The sequence below is a fragment of the Hoplias malabaricus genome, chromosome 2 (assembly GCF_029633855.1).
Source record: "Hoplias malabaricus isolate fHopMal1 chromosome 2, fHopMal1.hap1, whole genome shotgun sequence".
NCBI lineage: Eukaryota > Metazoa > Chordata > Actinopteri > Characiformes > Erythrinidae > Hoplias > Hoplias malabaricus.
In genome coordinates this window covers 44,187,384-44,205,321 of record NC_089801.1, presented here as the reverse complement: position 1 = coordinate 44,205,321, position 17,938 = coordinate 44,187,384, and the positions used below count along the sequence as shown (strand labels likewise).

Here is a 17,938-nt window from a genome sequence, read left to right as displayed (position 1 = left end):
TCATTGTTTGGGTTTTTTTTTTCGTTTTCATTCCACTCACACATTCCACCCAGAATATGGTGATTTAGAGACTCTTAAAACATCAAAAATATTAGATTTCAAAGATGAAGGCATACTATTTTGAGAATTAATTACAAAGATGACCAGTAAAAAACTAGAATATTAAATAGTGTGCATATGTTGAAAATAAAGTCATATTTTTTTTTCTGGAACCTACGAGACCTTTATCTGTCAAATTTGTGGCTCTATTGTCTAAATATCTAAATCTTAACATTTTTCACAAGATATCACAACCTTATTCTTGAAATATTTGCAATTCATTCTCAAAATATTATGACATTATTCTTAAAAATCAATACTTTTAATGAAATGGTACGATATATAAATCTATTAACAAAACATTGCCTATAAAATAAATAAAATAATTTTTCTTTTTTGTAATATTGCAGTTGTATTCCCAAATATAAAACCTTTTATAAATGTGTAGATTTTACTTGAAAAGACTGACTATATTCTTGAAATCTAATTATTTTTTGCAGTGAAATACACTTTTAAATAAATTTTTTCAAAGGTTCTTTAGTAAATATTTTTTTATAGAACTCTAAATAGTCAAAGAACTTTGTTCATGATTAAACTTTTTTTTTTAGAAAAGAGTTCTGTACGGCACCAAACTGTATGAAGAAGCTTTCACAATGCAAAGAACCCTTTTGTTGTGCAAAGGTTTTTACTTCATTTTTATTGCGTTTTAATCCATATCGCAGAGTATCTTCATACAAACCCACAACCCCAGGACACTACCTGTTGCTAGGGTAACCATGTTATGTGTAAATGTAAGTCAAGGTTTATGAAAACCCATGTAATGTCCCCTGAATTAATTGAAACAAAACTGTGTGTGTGCGTGTGTGTGTATTTAGGGAGCATGCCAGTGAAGCTGTGCATATGGACCTCCAAATCAATTGCCACAATTCAGAGGTCTTCCCAGCTCCAATAATGAGCAGTGTTTTCATTGGCTGACCCCCAGATGTCTTGAGGAAATAAACCAATCAGGCGCACAGGAATGTGATTAATTAATGTGTCACTCAGAGTTTACACTGCTTTTCTCTAGTTACACAGGAAGCAGGGCTTCTGCTAATAAATAAGGCATAATCATCAATTTTTCATGAGGATGAAAAACAAACATGGTTCAAGTTGCTCAAGTCAAAAAGTCCAGAAATATTAACGCCTCTACACTAAATTCCCTATATAGTGAACTTTAAAGATTTGTAAAACTAATACGCAACTTCATTGTGTACTACATAGGGTTAAAGATGTTTGAAACTCAGCCCTAGTGGTTTGGTGGTGTAATTGCAGAGTATCGCAGACACCAATGCACAAGTATACATTTTCACAATGGCATAGGACACTTGTGCAGGCTACGGCACAGGCTCTACATTGGTAAGATTTGAGTTTTTGGTCCTGGTTAACCTTTACTGCACTGTACTGAAATTGGTAGGGAGGGGAAAGGAAGTGGTTTCCCACCCTCCTCCAAAATTTACATAGTGCAGTTTCTGCAGTACTGAGCCAAGAGTAGCAACGACAGAGGCTTTGTTCTCCCTATTCTCAGGTCAGTGAAGCATTACAATGATTTTGAGGTTGTAATTTTAAGGGACAAATATTACATAGTGTTCCTTTAATCACCGTTTTGTCTAAATAATTACAGTGCTGTTACTGCAATTCTTGTTTTTCTTAAACAAGCAACAGTTTTGTTTTGTTTCTTTCCTTTTTTCCTGATACTCGTTTTTGTCGTTTTGACATGTTTATCTCTGTGTACATTTTTTTGGGATTTGGAATGTTTCTTCTGGTTTTGACCTCGCTTCACGTATTGTGTTTAATAAATCTTCAACTGACTCTCACTCTCGCTAAGTGATTTGTGAACTCTACAGATCCGTAAACCGTGTATTAATTAGTTCTAGCTAACAATTCCATTTTGTGAAAACACATGAATTGTAAATTAACATTTTTCTAAAATGCTTACATTTTCTGCACATACAAGCTTTCCCAAAACATCAACTATGAATCTTTCTTGACTCATTTACAAATGCTTGCACACAGCGAGCCAGAAATGAAAACCTAATGTTTAAAACCATAAATACAGTATAAATCATCTACTTCTGGAACATCAGCAGGTAAAAGCTCTATTGAAACCACTTAAAGGTACTTTTACACTGCTTTTACCTTTGGTGACAATAATGTACCTTTATCTACCATCCCCTTTTTTCTGAAAGTGTGCTGTTATAAGCACTTTTACTGCACCAGTTCTGTCTTTTTTGTCAACCATACAGTAAATATTACTCATTCACCAAATGCACACGTTTGACACTAAAGCAAAAAACGTTTCAAGGAAAATGTCGTGCATGTCATAACATCAGTTGTTTGCTAGTAGAATTGAAACATGAAAAGTAATACTGTTTTTTTAATGCCATCAACTGTTAGAATTCTGAGAGTAGTTTTGCTGTGATTGACTATATGTTCCTTGGATAGAAAACATGTGCCAATGTTTTGAAAATATCACTCAATTATGAGGCAGGTTTGATGTGTTTTGATAGAGTTGGTGAATGTAGAGAAAGTTTTGTTTGAATATTGAAACGAACACTTGGTATTTAATTAACAAAATGTGGCTTTGAGCAGAAAATGAACTATTTGGCTACTTGTGTGAGGTAGATGTGTCGCTGTGTTTAGAGTTTTGAAAAATTATCTTAAGTATTGGTAAATGCTTGTTGTCAGTTATAAAAAAGACTGTAATACCCTTCATTTTAGGCCTTACAGTGTAAATAAGAGAGAGGGAGGGAGTAGAATTATGTGTGTGTGTGTGTGTGTGTGTAGCTCCACCACTCTCCACTGTGTCTCACCAAATAAGGAGCTGAGTCTGGAAGAGAGCAGGGTGGGAGTTCAGCTCTGTCGTTCTCATGTTCTTCACTCTGACAGATACCCCAGTCCAGCATGTGGAGGGTTAACAGTGCCTGTTTATCATCCCCCACACTCTAAACAAACAGGTAAACAAACTGTAACACAGAGATAAACACACACGTTAGATAAGGGTCAGTCTCATTAACCACACACACAATCTCACACAAAACACTGGCCTCGGCCCTCGTGGATTCGTTTGTGAAATGTGAGTGAATGTGTGACTGAGTGAACGTGTGAGTCAGTGAATGTGTGATTGGGAGAGCCAGTGAATGAGTTATTGAAGGAGTGAATCCGTGAGTGAATGTGTGACTGAGTGAAGGTGTGAGTCAGTGAATGTGTGATTGGGAGAGCCAATGAATGAGTTATTGAGGGAGTGAATCCGTGAGTGAATGTGTGATTGGGAGAGCCAGTGAATGAGTTATTGAAGAAGTGAATCCGTGAGTGAATGTGTGACTGAGTGAACATGTGAGTCAGTGAATGTGTGATTGGGAGAGCCAGTGAATGAGTTATTGAAGGAGTGAATCCGTGAGTGAATGTGTGACTGAGTGAAGGTGTGAGTCAGTGAATGTGTGATTGGGAGAGCCAGTGAATGAGTTATTGAAGGAGTGAATCCGTGAGTGAATGTGTGACTGAGTGAAGGTGTGAGTCAGTGAATGAGTTATTGAGGGAGTGAATCCGTGAGTGAATGTGTGGGTGAGTAAAGGTTTGAGTGGATGAGTGAAACACTGACTGTGTGAATGAGTGTGACTTAAAGAGTTGGTGAATTTGTTAGTGAATAGGTGAATGTGTGAGTCTATGATGTATGTATTAATTTATGAATGAGCAAGCAAGAGTGTAGGTGAAGGAATGTGAGTGACTAATTATAAGTTAGAGAGTGAATGTGTAATTGTGGCTGAATCAGTGAGTGTATGTGTGAGTGAGTGTGTGTATGTGTGCTTGTGTGAATGAGTGAATGGGGTAGTGAGAGTGTGTGAACAAGGGAACGTGTGAGGGACGGAGTGTGAGTCTATAAATTAGTGATTGGATATGAATGAGTGAATGTGGGTGATTTAATAAGTGTGTGAATGAGTGAATGCTATGTCTTTAGTACCTGTAATTCAGTTTGGTAAATCCAGATGCTCTGTTTTATTAACATATTTAAGAGTTATAAGACTTCAAAGAGGATACAGATGTGCCCCCTGTGTATCCTTTATGTTACACAAATTTGATGGACCACAAAGACCACTGATGCACTTTCTAGACTACACTTACAATGCTCGTGTTTATTTTTACAGCTCAACATGCTTGAAGGAGAACGCTAAAAGCCTAGTGATCTTATTTTAAGTAACAGACACCTGTGTCGTGAAGGGTCTCACTGAGTTAAGTGAGGGAGGGTGGTCTGTTCTGCCCTGTCGCCCCTGAGCTCCTGATTATGTATGTCTGTGGCATCACCACCTTGAAGTCCCCACCGATCCAGTCCCCGGAGCTCAGAACCATGGACTTAAAGGGTCCCTGGGAAAGTTTATTTCCCAAACCCCCCCTCCCCACAGTCAAACATTCAAGGTCTCCTACAGTTCGCAGTCCATCTGATCCCCAACTAAACACCACCCTGCAGGAAAACAGAACTGGGACAGTGAGTGGCTGAACAAGTGGTCAGTGTTTATGTGTCAGCCATAACAGGAGAGAGAGGGTTGGCCAGTAGAAAGAAAGAGAGGGGGTCCACCCAATAGCTCTGTCTGGAAGGAGGGGTCTGTTTAGTCATTTTTAAGGAGTACAAGCCAGGACAGATATTTATTCTGCTGAGGGAGGCTCTACATTTAAACACACACACACACAGGCTGGAGATATGCCCCACTGTGTGGTTCTGGAGGGTCCAGCTCCGTGGGGCTTTAGGCTCATCGGAGGAAAAGACTTCAGTCAACCTCTGACCATAGCACGGGTAAGTGTGTGTGTCTGTCTGTGTGTGTGTGTGTGTGTGTGTGTATGCTTGCATACATATTAGGTGGAATTATTCTGTACTACGATGCAAATGTATTAGAGTAAAATTATTTTACATTATTCATGATAAAATATTATAGTATCATAACAGAAAACAATACAGTAGTATTAAAATAGAGTAATGTAATGACTCGATATGATATTAAAATACAATCATGGTATTATAATACCACAATGTTAAAACAATTCTATATTAATTTGGGGAAAAAATATTTCAATGATACAATTTATGATACAGTATAAATTATGTTATTATCACAATGCAGCATCAAGCTTCAACATTGTGATACAAAATGACCAAAATATGATCAAAATACAAAATTGTAATATAGTGATCAAATGTAATTATAATATTTGCACCAAACCCCAAATTAAATTAATTACCTACTGTCATTTATTTGTTATTTATTAATGTTTACAGACATTTTGCACAAAAGATGTTTTGTGTTATTTCAATTTTCATTTTTTCTATATTATTATCAGTGTCATCTTGTGTAGTAACAAAACAATGAATTGTGGTGTTTAGTTTCTCTACTAATGAAATTAATGCATATTTAAGATGTTAATTCTTTAAAGAATTAAGCTCAAAGTCACTGATTTTTATATCTACCCCATTTCCATAAAAGTTGTGATGTTTTGTAAAATGCAGTGAAAACAAGAAATTTGTGATGTATTAATACTGTAGAAGATTGAGGGAGTCCAGAAAAATCTTAGTCCTTGTAGTGCAAGGCTGGGCACAACGGTTGATTGAGTGTGACCTTTGAGCCCTCAGACAGCACTGCATAAGGAACTGTCATATTACTGCAATAAATGTAGCAACATGGGCTCAGGCCACTGGAAAAACTTTGTCTCTTAACACAGTCCAACACTGCATCAAGAAATTACACCAGTTCCATGCAGAAACTCTGCTGAGATCTCTGCACCAAACCTCGTCCCAGATGGTCAGCATGTTTCAGATTGTTTTTGTGCCAAAAATGAATGTGAACACCCAGAATATCTTCTACAATTGGTGCAAAATCCAGTTTAAAAATACGGGGGTGAAACAGTGGTCAATTCATGGGTGAACTGCTTATGTGTGATGGCACCACTCATTTGGAGGTTTATATTGGGATTTTAAAGAGACAAAAGCTCAGATCAAGTTGATGCATTGTCACAGGAAGTCCATGGTTATTTCAGCAAAACAAAGCCAGGTCCAATTCTGCATGAGCTACAACAACAGTGTGGCTTCAGAGACACACTGAGTGCCTGTGCTTGCCCAGATCTGTCTTCTGGGCAAGAATTCAACTCGCTAAACAGCAGCGATTAGTCTCCTCAGTTCCCAAACGCTTAAATTATGTTATTAAACAGTAAGGTGAGGGAACACAGTGGGATACTTGCCTCTGTCACAAATATTTTGGAGTGTGTTACAGGCATCAGATTCTAGATGTGTTTATTATTACAAAATACAATTCAGTTGTTTAGTAAAAACTTTGGAAATATTTTTTCTTAAGAATTAGCACATTACAGCCTACTGTTTTTATTGCTTTTTATAATAAAAATTCCAGACATTTTCAGAAACAGGGTTTGTAGAAAATTTGTTCTGTTTCTAAATGCTGATACTGATCACTTTCTTCCAGCTTTGAAAGGCATGTATGTTTGTACTGATAATCTTCTATCCTGGCCTGAACACCTGTGTTTGAATTAACATTTATAGCAACTTACATCAAGTGACACACACACACATGTCTTCTACAGAGACAGCTGCAGTTATAATCTGCTTTAGTCTGTGTAGTGCCTCCAACAATAACTGTAAGCCTTAGTGTGCACCACTCCAGGAATTTCCAAGTTTAGAAACGTGTTGCAATGTGACGGTAAAGAATCGGCTCATTTGTGGTTCGTTTCTGCTGGAACTGAACCTGCCCTAAATTTAGAGACACACAGAAAAGCAAGAGAGAGAGAGAGAGAGACAGACAGACAATGAGAGAGAAAGAGAGAACGTTTCTAAAAACATTATCAGTGATTCATAAGGAAGGCAGCACTGAGACACACACACCTGTCGGTGCAGTGGATGGGGTGAGGCTCAGCTTAAACAAACAGCAAATGGTGGATGATGAGAGGATGAGAAAAGAGATGGATAGATGCAGGAATGAAAGGATGAATGAGGAAGTGAAAGGAATATAACTGAATGATTTTGTGAGTAGGGAATGGGTGGGTGGAGGAATGGATAAATAATGGGATGAATGCAGGTTAGTAAATGAGTGGATGGATGGATGAGTGAATGGAGTCTGGAATGGACAAAGGGAATCTTTGGTGAACACAAATGAATGGAGGGACAATTACATAAGGAAATGAAAGAAGAAATGGAAGGATTGATGAAGGAATGGAAGAATGGACTGTTGACAAAATGTAGAAACTCTGAATGAAGAGAGGAATGAAGGGATGAATAGAGCTGGCTGAGGAAATGGTTGTACGAGTTGATGGTTACATGGTTAAAGGAAGAAGGAACAGAAGTATTGATGGACTAATTGAAGGATGGACGGAAGAAGAAAAGAAAGTATGAATGGAAGACCTGAAGGATGCTTAGATTCATCATTGGATAGAGGAAGAGCAAATGACTGGATGGAGAAATAGAGAAAAGGACATGTACATGGAGCTATGAATGAATTTATTGAGAAGTGAATGTATGGATGAGTGAATGGATGATTTGTCAAACATCTGCTGAGGTTAGTACTCCTACTGCCGCTGCCAGTCCCAGGTAAAATGGGGGGTTGCGTCAGGACGGACATCCAGCATCAATCTCGTGCCAAGTCAACTGCGGACCGGTTTGATACGACCCACTCGGAAGTGGAACAACATCAGTGTTGGAATGTCGTGCACAGTTTATATGTGATCTGTCCATTTATCTAAGGGATCACCTCATATTAATCTGAAAACAACACCTAATAAATCACAACTAACATCTTCGTGCTTAAAAACATCTTCCAAACATCGATGGTCGGAATACTATTTCAGTCAACGTTTACTCAAGAACTTCAGCCTTTTTTGAGATATTCCTTTACATCTACGGAAAAGCCACTCTCACTGATGTAAGGTCTGAGATTGCAGGAGCATGTCTTGTCATTGTGAAGGTTCCCAGCTATTCTCCCAGAGCTTTACTCAGCTCTAATGAGGTTTGGCTCACAACTCTAGGTGTTACCTAATACAGCTGCACACGGCCATTTTTGGTCAAAAATTCCAGCGTCCTTCACTCTCTCTCTCTCTTTCCTTCTCAGACTCTCTCTCTCTCTCACTTTCCTGTAGCAGATGGCACCTTAACCTAGCCCATATCTGGATAAACTCCTTTGTTACCCTCTTAAAATCACTGTTACACTCCCCCCATCCCTATAAACTCTGCTAAGATAACGCTTTCCCATAGATGTGCCAAAGACAAGTTTGCCATCCAATGTATCTCCTTTGTATCCATCTGTTCATTCCACCCTTACATCCAAGAATTGCTTTCTTTCTCCATCCTGCTATGTACTCGTTCTTCCATCAAAATATTTTTTAAGTATCCTTTAAATAGTCTTCTCAACAAGTAAACCATTAACATATTCCTCGACTCATCTACTTGTCCATGTAGTCATTGGACAGATAGAAAGTGATGTATGTCCTTCCGAAGTGGGTCGTCTCCCAATCTATGAGTTACAGTCTTAGTGGTCTTTTTCCCATCACATGTTCTACATCAGTCCCCTGAGTTCTCAGTGCTGTTTCTATTGATAGTAAAACTCTCCCACCCCTGTGAGAACTTCAATACTCTCCCAGTTCACATGGGGGCTGTTTTTGCTCTTTACTACTTCACAGCTACTCTTCTCAAACTGATCTGGGAAAACCCAGCAGCGATGAAGGGAATAAGAGTCAGAAAAATCAGATGGAGTGATTCCCTTCTCTATTGCTTCCATATGGAGGTCATTGCTCTTGCTTGTTGTTGTTGTTAGCTACTTTTATTTAGCTACTTTCTGTAAAGTGAATACATACATGTATGAACCCAATTCCAAAAAAGCTGGGACAGTAAGACTAAGGCATTATGTATTACAGAAACCTGTCCGTTTTTAATGAGGTGCTGTCTGAGGGATTGAAGGTCAAATGGACTGATTTTCATGCCTTACACAAATCCCAGAAATGTATTTTAATAACAATGGACAGTATAAGTCTACATTCCTTACAATTATACTAATGACCAAATCTCCCAGCCTTACATTATCCTGGTACCTTTTTTTTGGAATATGTTGAAGGTAATAAAAAAATGTAACAAATAAAATAAAAAATTACAATATGGTCCTACACTATGTGTTAGGACCATAATAAAGATTTGCCACATGGAATAATGACACTTGAGCAGACCAGTCAGAATCTGATCTCAGAAGAGCAGTGTTAGCATTAACATAACAGTCAGTTAATTAATTTTTTTTCCTTTAATTCAAAATTCATTGTTGGCAAATAGTTAACTAATACACTGCTCCAGAATGTTCCACTAAATAAATGTGTTTGAAGCTCTTTTACTTTGGGCTACATTGCTAATAAAGCTACCAAGCTTATAGCCATCAGTTAGCATTCTTAATTTTGCTTATGCCATTTCTAACAATGATTATTTTTTTTTAGAAATCTGGACAAAAATAATTCAAAATAATAATTCAAAATAATTAGAACTATTAACATTACAGTATATTAACTGGTGTCAGAAACTACTGATGCAGATCTGTTTAAATTATTTATACTCAATGCAGCTGCAGTTATTTGGTGTTAAACAGCTAAGTCATGGAATGAGGGTGCATATGAGACATGCACATTGCTAATGCTAACAAGGAACAGAAGCAGGGCTGGAGAGTTAGCCTAGAGAATGTTATTCTGTTTACTGTGCAAACACAAGTGCACATACCAGGAAAGCCAAAAATACGCATGCGCACACACAAATACACATGTTTAGGACACTCCATCAAAATAAACAGGAGCAAATTGCAGGGAGATTTATGAGTTAAGAGCTGTTTTCCTATTTTAAAGACTGTCACTAAAAACGTACATTCACAAATTCAAGCTTGTAGCTCCATTCATTTAGCAGACACTGCATTCATTTAAACAACACTGCACAGAAGGCCTTCATTCAAGCGTTTTAATAGCTTATGTTGTTCTAGGAAGATTTTACTAGCTGTTGGAATATTGTTGTGAGGATTTGATGGCTGAAACTTGATGATGATCTAACCATTTGATTTTGTGTTGGTGTTTTAAAGAAGGTGAATATTCTCTGAATTTTCTTCACTGTGGTCAGATATCTCCAGGCAGTAAGGCCTCCCTGGTTGACCTCTCTCCTGGTGACATCGTCTTGGCCATAGATGGCATAGCCACTAATAACATGATGCACTGTGAGGCTCAGAATCACATCAGAGAGGCCAAAGCTCAGCTCACCTTAACAATCCAGAGGTCAGTGGGTCACAATACAAGTCTAATACACTTAAAGGAGCAATTTGTCATTAAAATGCTATATGGACAAAAGTTTTGGGACAGACCACCTGTTTCATTCAGTTCCATTCCCACGGGTGTATAAAACCTAATTAGTCCTGCAATCTACTTTTACAAACATTTATGAATGAGTGTGTTGTTTCAATTACCTCATGGATGGGTTTGATCACAATGCTGTAGTAGAATGCCACTGTTGCAGCATTCAGTTTGTGAAATATCTTCATCCGTAGACATTCCATATGAGTTGTATTTAAATGTGATATTGAAAAGTGAAAGCATTTAGGAACCACAGCAATTCGACAACAAACAGACCATGTAAAGTTAGTGTGTTGTCACTGAGTACTGAGATGCACACAACAACGATCTCTTGCCACAATAACTGCAGTTCCAAGCCCCCTGTTATCACTGGAAAGGGGAACCAACTCCATATTAATGCCTGTGGGTTTAGAATAGGCTGTTGTAAAAACTCCTGTAGGTGTAATGTGCACGTTCTTTTTTTCATATAGTGTATGAAAGTGATTATTCATAAATTTTATATTTTACATTGTAAAAGCCATTTCAGATTGATGTTCCATAGAGTGGGTTCCTCATATGGAGTGGCTATGTTTAATATAGTCAGTACAGAGTCTCTGACATATCCAGGCCTCTAGGTTTCAGTATAACAGCTGTATAAAGAAGCATCACTGGAGAAAATTGACTTGCAAATGAGTATATATCATGTATCAGTACTAACTCCCAAGCAGAATAGAAAAGAATAGAAGAAGACGTTCTACTCAGAAGTAAACAGACCACTTATATTGCAGGCCAGAGACCAAGCTGTGGTCTCCTCGAGCACGAGAAGATGGTCAATCTCACCCTTTCAGAATCAACTTGCAGACAGAGAGACAGGTCAGTGCAAGACTGCGAACATTTCTTCTCTGTGGTCATAAAATTGGGGTGTTCAGAAAGAAGCTTCAGCAAATTGCCATGCTAATGCACCATTTGTGTATATTTTAGTATTGTAATGCACAGTTAGCATATTCTGCCACATAGGTTCTAGAGAAGTATTAATTGTTAAGTTGTGCATAACGTAATTTTGAATGGCAGGAATACCGGCCAATAGGAACGGGTCATAACCGGAAGGCCGCCCCTTTTGTGGCAGCAGGCAACATCGATGACAAGCAGCAGGTGGTCAGCTCAGCCTACAACTCCCCCATTGGCCTTTATTCCGAAGGCAACATCCAAGACGCCTTGCATGGCCAGCTTAGGGGCCTGATGCACAACAAGCCAGAGAGGTGAGTTAGGAAAGACCTTCTAATAACTAATACCTCTCAACTAACAACTAATCAACTTATAGTTAATCAACTGTGTTAAAAATTGTTTGGGACAAAAAGCTGGAGCTAGGTCTCACCCATTCATTCAATGTTATCCAGCTGCAGGGATGAAGCCTAGCACTAAGCTTGTGAAACTTCACCAAAGCTTTTAAGCAAACAGTCACTGGGGCTCAACACGCTTGAAGGATAACACTAACTGCCTAATTCTAACATAAGAGCTAACAATAAGAACATTTCACCCACGCAGAGAGAACAAAGAGAAAACAGGGATGACATGGGTATAAAAAGGGTTCAGATTACAGGAAGGACTCTGGGGTATGACCCCACTCCAATTCATATTTCACTCACTCTAAGTGCTGTCTACAGACTAAAGGACATACAGTGTAGTTTTAGAGTGAGGATGGGAGCAGAAATTCATGTGGATAACATTAGGAATAGAAGATATATGGAGTGTGTGAGAGAATCAGAAGAAGAGCAGGGGAATGAATATCTCGTAAAGGGATTAGTGAGAGGCCACGGAGTCTGCTCGAGCCAGGTGAGCTGCATCAAAAAAGTATGTGTACAGACACACACACACACACACACACACACAAATGCACAGACAAATGCACACACAGACCTACTCAACCTGAAACTGACAACATATAGAAAAGCCAACTGTATGCTGCATGCAAAATTTCACTTAATGTTCCTTTAAATGATAATAAACCACTCGCAGTTCACTCAATTCCTGAGACCGGCAAGAGAAAATTAATTTAAGGCTAAAATGCCCTTGAGCAAGGCACCTAATCCCCAGACTGTTTCACGGGCGCCGAGGTTGTTGGTAACCCTCTGCTCTGGTTGTGTGTGTGTGTTCACTGCCCCTAGTGTGTGTGAAGAATTGCTCACTAGTGTGTGTTTGTGTGTTCACTGCTATGGATGGGTCAAATGCAGAGAGGCAATTTCCCTAAGGGGATCAATAAAGGTGTTTCTTCTTTTTCTTCTTCTTCTAAACTCTCTTTACTTGATGTCAGAAGAGGAGCAGAATCAGACTTTACTTGACTTTATCCCATTTTTCTGACTAAGGCAGCACACACAAAACTGACTGGGTGGTCTTTTTTCACAGTGTGTGGGTTGGTGGATTCCAGATCCACACATTAATGTGAACATGCCCTGAAACTGAACGAGGGACTTTTTTCATAATATGTGCCCTTTAATGTTTTAACTGGAATGATGGACATCATTTTTTTGTGGAAAAAAACAGTAATTTTGAAATGGTCTTGTCTTTTATGAAGCAGGAAGGGCTATGTATCAGTGAATAACTGACAGTTTAAGAGCACTGTGTGGTTGCAGGAATTTTAGATATTTCATCCTCTACAGTTCATAGCTTTAAAAGGGGTGAGGCCATGTGGAAAATCTGTATTAAGATCAAGAACAAAAATATGACATAAATGGTCCAGTGCAGCTGAAGTTGTTTAAATATTCAACTCTATAATGGAATCATATAAAATACTGAGGTGTGTGTGTGTGTGTGTGTGTGTGTGTGTGATTTAGTCCTAGGATTCTAACCAGTATAGAAGAGTCAGATGTGTATCGAATGCTGCAGAAAGATCAGACAGAAGAGGAACCTCATGAGCCTCGCCAATCAGGATCCTTCAAAGCCCTGCAGGACTATATTAACAGCGAAGGTCTCACACACACATACACACACACACACACACACACACAAAGTTTCTAAACTTCCGCAGAAAAAAAAATCAATTAATCTATCTGAGCGAAAAATGTATAAGCCAATCAGAGCTTTCAGTGTCAGTGACATCACAGTAGGGAAATTTTAGCAAGCCAATCAGATCACTAGGGAAACTAGTAGGGAAAATATTATGGAGAGAGATTAGTCTCAGATATATCATCATTTTGTGCTAAATAAATACATTTGTTTAAATTTACATCGCATATATTTGTGAAATCACAGTCTTGAATATAAAATGCATTTATAAAGTGTTGAATCTGTATTTGAAATCAGGTATTCTGATTTCTGTGAAATATTTTTGTTCATTTCCTCTCGTGGGTTTTTGGATTTTGAGACTTTCCTTGAGCATTTCACTCAATCCACACACAAATGCAGCCTCATCCACAAATGTGGCCAGCAGGCAAACGGAAAAAAACAAGCGAGTGACTTGATCCACAAGTGCAGACTCAACATTTTATAAATACATTTTTAATTCAGACTGTGACTTTACAAATATATGCAATGTAAATTAAAACAAATGTATTGTTTTTCACATAAAATGAGGAGATATCTTTGAAAACCAAGCACATGTGTTTATGCATTTAACTGTATTTGTACAAATTGCAAACCACGAGACACAGATTGGGATGTATTCATTTGTGAATAGTGAAAAATATTTGTGACTTTTGTTTAATTTGTGGATTAACATTTACACATTTGTCAAGTATTTTGAGACTAAGGTCTCTCCATAAAATATAACGATCCAACCAGGGCACAAGACTGAAGATTCAGCTAGCCAATGAGAGTACAAGACAAAAATGTAACTAACCAATCAGAAAACAAGACAGAATTTCAATTATCCAATCACCAAACATTCAAGTAGCCAATCAGACAACAAAAGTGAAAATTCAGATAGCCATTCAGAGTACAGAATTGGATCAGAGGAGGGACAATTTAACAATCTCTCAGAAGAGTAATGACAGATGCCAATCAGATTGTAGGACTCCAGCAGGATGCTAAAGCTAAGGAAGCTGCTACATAACATCACATATATCAGACGTTTTAAAATCTGAAATGAACTGTAGTCTCTAAAATCCATATTAGTAAATGACCGGACTGTATTTCTCCACAGGGGCACGTCCCATGGTGACGAGGACAGTGCGAGCCCCCACCACCAAGCCCCCTCCACCTGCAGGAAACATTCATAAACTGCCCATGTGTGACAAGTGTGGTAATGGCATAGTGTGAGTACCAGCAGAAACACAGCTATATTACACACAGAATCTTGATAAAGGGGGAGGGTACAGGACACTAGTTAGAAATTAGTGAGCCCTCATTATGATTCACTGACCACACAGGAGCACTTTGTAGCTCTACAGTTACAGACATGTTGTCCATCTGTTGCTCTGCATACTTTCTTATCTCCATTTCACTGTTCTTTAATGGTGAGGACCACCCAGAGACCAGGTATGTTTTGGGTGGTGGATCATTCTCTGATGTAGTTATGGTGTCTTCGTGTGTGTTATGCTGGTATGAGTGGATCAGACACAGCAGGGCTACTGGAGTTGTTAAACCTGTCAGTGTCAGTACTAGACTGAGAATAGTCCACCAACCAAAATCATCCAGCCGACAGCGTCATGTGTCCACTGATGTAGGATTAGAGGATGACTAACACAGAATGCAGAAAAGATGACTTACTGTCTCTGAATTAACAGCTTCAATGTGGATCAATGAGGTAGGAGTGTCTAACAGAGTGGACACCACTGCTGTGTCTGATCCATTCACACAGTGCAACACATTAATACACACCTACCATGCCAGTGTCACTACATCGCTGAGAGTGTGAGCCCAGTAGGGGGTCCTGACCATTGAAGAACAGTGTGAAAGTGGGATAAGAGATAAGTGGGATAAGTATGCAGAGCAACCGACAGACTACAGTCTGTAATTTTAGAACTACAAAGCACACTTATGTGGTCAGTGGAGCTAAAAGAAAAACAATTTTCATGGTTCCCAATCCAGTGATGATTTAGTGTAGTAAATTGTATTAAATGTTAGCTATATTAGCATTGGCCACATCATAGCTCCTACACAGACGTTTTAGATTGATTAATTATTGTCTCTTTTCCACAAGGCCAAACAGTTCTGAGCATAGAAGGTAAATGTTCCGGTTGCTTTCCCAGATGGACAAAGTTCGGCATGGGATGCTTAGACACCGCGCTGAGCGCAGTTTCTCAGAATGGTTAGCTAACCATACTCAGGGCCACAGAACCATTCTTAAATGATGTAGGGATCTTTATTTTTTGTCTCTTTAAGCATTTTGTTGCTCAAACATTTTGTTTTTCAGCAGCATGTCATTTTTACAGTTGATTAAACAGTACATCCTCTCCCTATATTTTAAAAATGTTTGTGATGTGTTAGTAGCTATAATAAACCACACAAGTCTTCCTATCAGCCACAGGCCTTCCACAGGCAAACCCATGGTTTTTGACGGCACTTTCGTTTGCAGTGTTCACAGAGGGTAACATTAGTCTGTGCTGCTATGAACACAAAAATTATTAAACAATCCAGTTCTCCATTTATTTAGCATGCTAACTCGAAGAATTATTATATGATTATAATGAGATGCCACGCACTTCCTGCTTGTGATGTAGAAATGGAAAGTAACTGTAACTAACAGACCTGCCTTAAGAACCATTTGGCCCTGCAATGGAAATGAGGTCTATATATGTACTATTTGTGTACTTTTATCTCTCTTTATCTCTCTCTCTCTCTCTCTCTCTCTCTCTCAGTGGGACAGTGGTGAAAGTTGGGGAGAGGTATCGACACCCCGGCTGTTTTGTGTGCTCAGACTGTGAGGAGAACCTGAAACAGAAAGGTTACTTCTTCATAAATGACCAGCTCTACTGCGAAACTCACGCTCGAGCTCGCAGGAAACCCCCTGACGATCACAAACTAGCCACTGCTTACGCCTCAGAATAGACTACACACAAACACACAAGTATAAACAGCAAATCACACTATACACTTCGAAATGTAGGTAGAATGCAGGTAACGTAGAGAGCAGTGAGATGCTGATATTGTTATATATACACCATTCATAATGGACTCCCACAGCATGTTCCAAAATGGCAGCACCCTCTGTCTGTGTGGGATCAGGTTTGGAATGAGTGTATAATTTATGTAAATCTAAAGAATTAATAAAAATTTGTACAATTTCAGATCACTGCTTTCTATTTTTAGTGGCATGTCATACACTCTCCCAACTCTTGATCACAGAATTCAATGAGACTGCGCTATTTGGACATTTTTGAAGGTTTCATATCTTAGGAACCTGAATAAAGGTGGTGCAATACATGTCAGCCAATCAGAAGAGAGGGAGGCTCATTTGCATATTTCATTATTGTAGGCACAGTAGCACAAACAGCATGTTAATAAAGCACATGAAGATGTTAGGAAATGGTCATCATTAAATAAATCTGTATTATTTGGGGTTCATAGAACAAATAGAAATAAAATATATAGAAGTACAAAGATTATCTTTGCTTTTGAACAAAATCTCCATTTTCTTCCATATTTTGGAAACTCTGACTGCTCTTTACATTGTGTGAAAATGGCATGAAAATTGGCCTAATCGGAGTGTCCCAAAATTACTCTGACAAAAGTACAGATCCATTAACTTCATTTATAAGATACCTTCTAGAAACGGTAACGTTTTGGAAATGTTTGCATTTGATCCAACCATGGATGATAAAAATGTGTGCTATGGGCCCCACTCACACTGTTTCACACAGATTCACATTGTTCAGTCTTGAAAAACACCCCCACGGGTTTACAGACTGTGTTTCTCTGCTCAGCTCTGTGTGTGCTGTTGAAATATTGACTGCAATGGATAAATACTTTAATAAAAATATAGATATTTATTTCCTTTCTTACATCTCCATTGTTTGTCTCTATCCCACTTCAAACATTATTAATGTCCCCCTCTGTGCTGTACTCTCTGAATGTAATTATGTACTATAGCTACATGATGAATCACAGTAAAAATGAACTGAATACTGTCTGGATTTGATGGCATCCACCTATCAGAGCATTAGTGAGGTCAGGTGCTTGTGTTGGAGGATTGATTCTGTGTCGCAACCATCACTCCACCCCACAGCTCACTGCTGGGGGTTCTGTACCCCTCTAGCTGTCACAGGGCATTTTATTTTTATCAGATTGAATGGTATTATGTTGGAATCCTTAAAATCCTTATTTGGTCTCTTTATAATTGACTTAATACACTCTCCAAATGTTACATAATGCAGTTTCGGCAGTGTTGAGCCCAGAGTAGCAACAACTACAGCTCAGTGAAGCCTCGTGATCATTTTGAAGTTGTAATTTTAAGATAAAAATACTACTTAGTTGCTTTACATGAAGAAGATAGTGGATCCCTTTAAGGTGGCAAGTGGAGGGAGGGGTGGTGGCGCTGCTGCACAGCTCCATGGCCATAGGGATGTGGGTTCGAGCCTCATCTCGGGTCACT

The 17,938-nt window shown here is 38.6% G+C and overlaps 1 protein-coding gene across 1 annotated transcript; it reads left to right on the top strand.

The window, feature by feature from the left end:
- The first annotated feature begins 4,734 nt into the window (after positions 1–4,734).
- On the top strand, positions 4,735–17,301 carry pdlim3a (PDZ and LIM domain 3a). Its single transcript, XM_066662017.1, has 7 exons — positions 4,735–4,864; positions 10,205–10,356; positions 11,199–11,283; positions 11,482–11,669; positions 13,242–13,375; positions 14,549–14,660; positions 16,206–17,301. Exons 1-7 carry the CDS (start codon positions 4,772–4,774, stop codon positions 16,393–16,395), a joined length of 954 nt encoding a protein of 317 aa, XP_066518114.1. The 5' UTR covers positions 4,735–4,771; the 3' UTR covers positions 16,396–17,301.
- Positions 17,302–17,938: the final 637 nt, after the last annotated feature.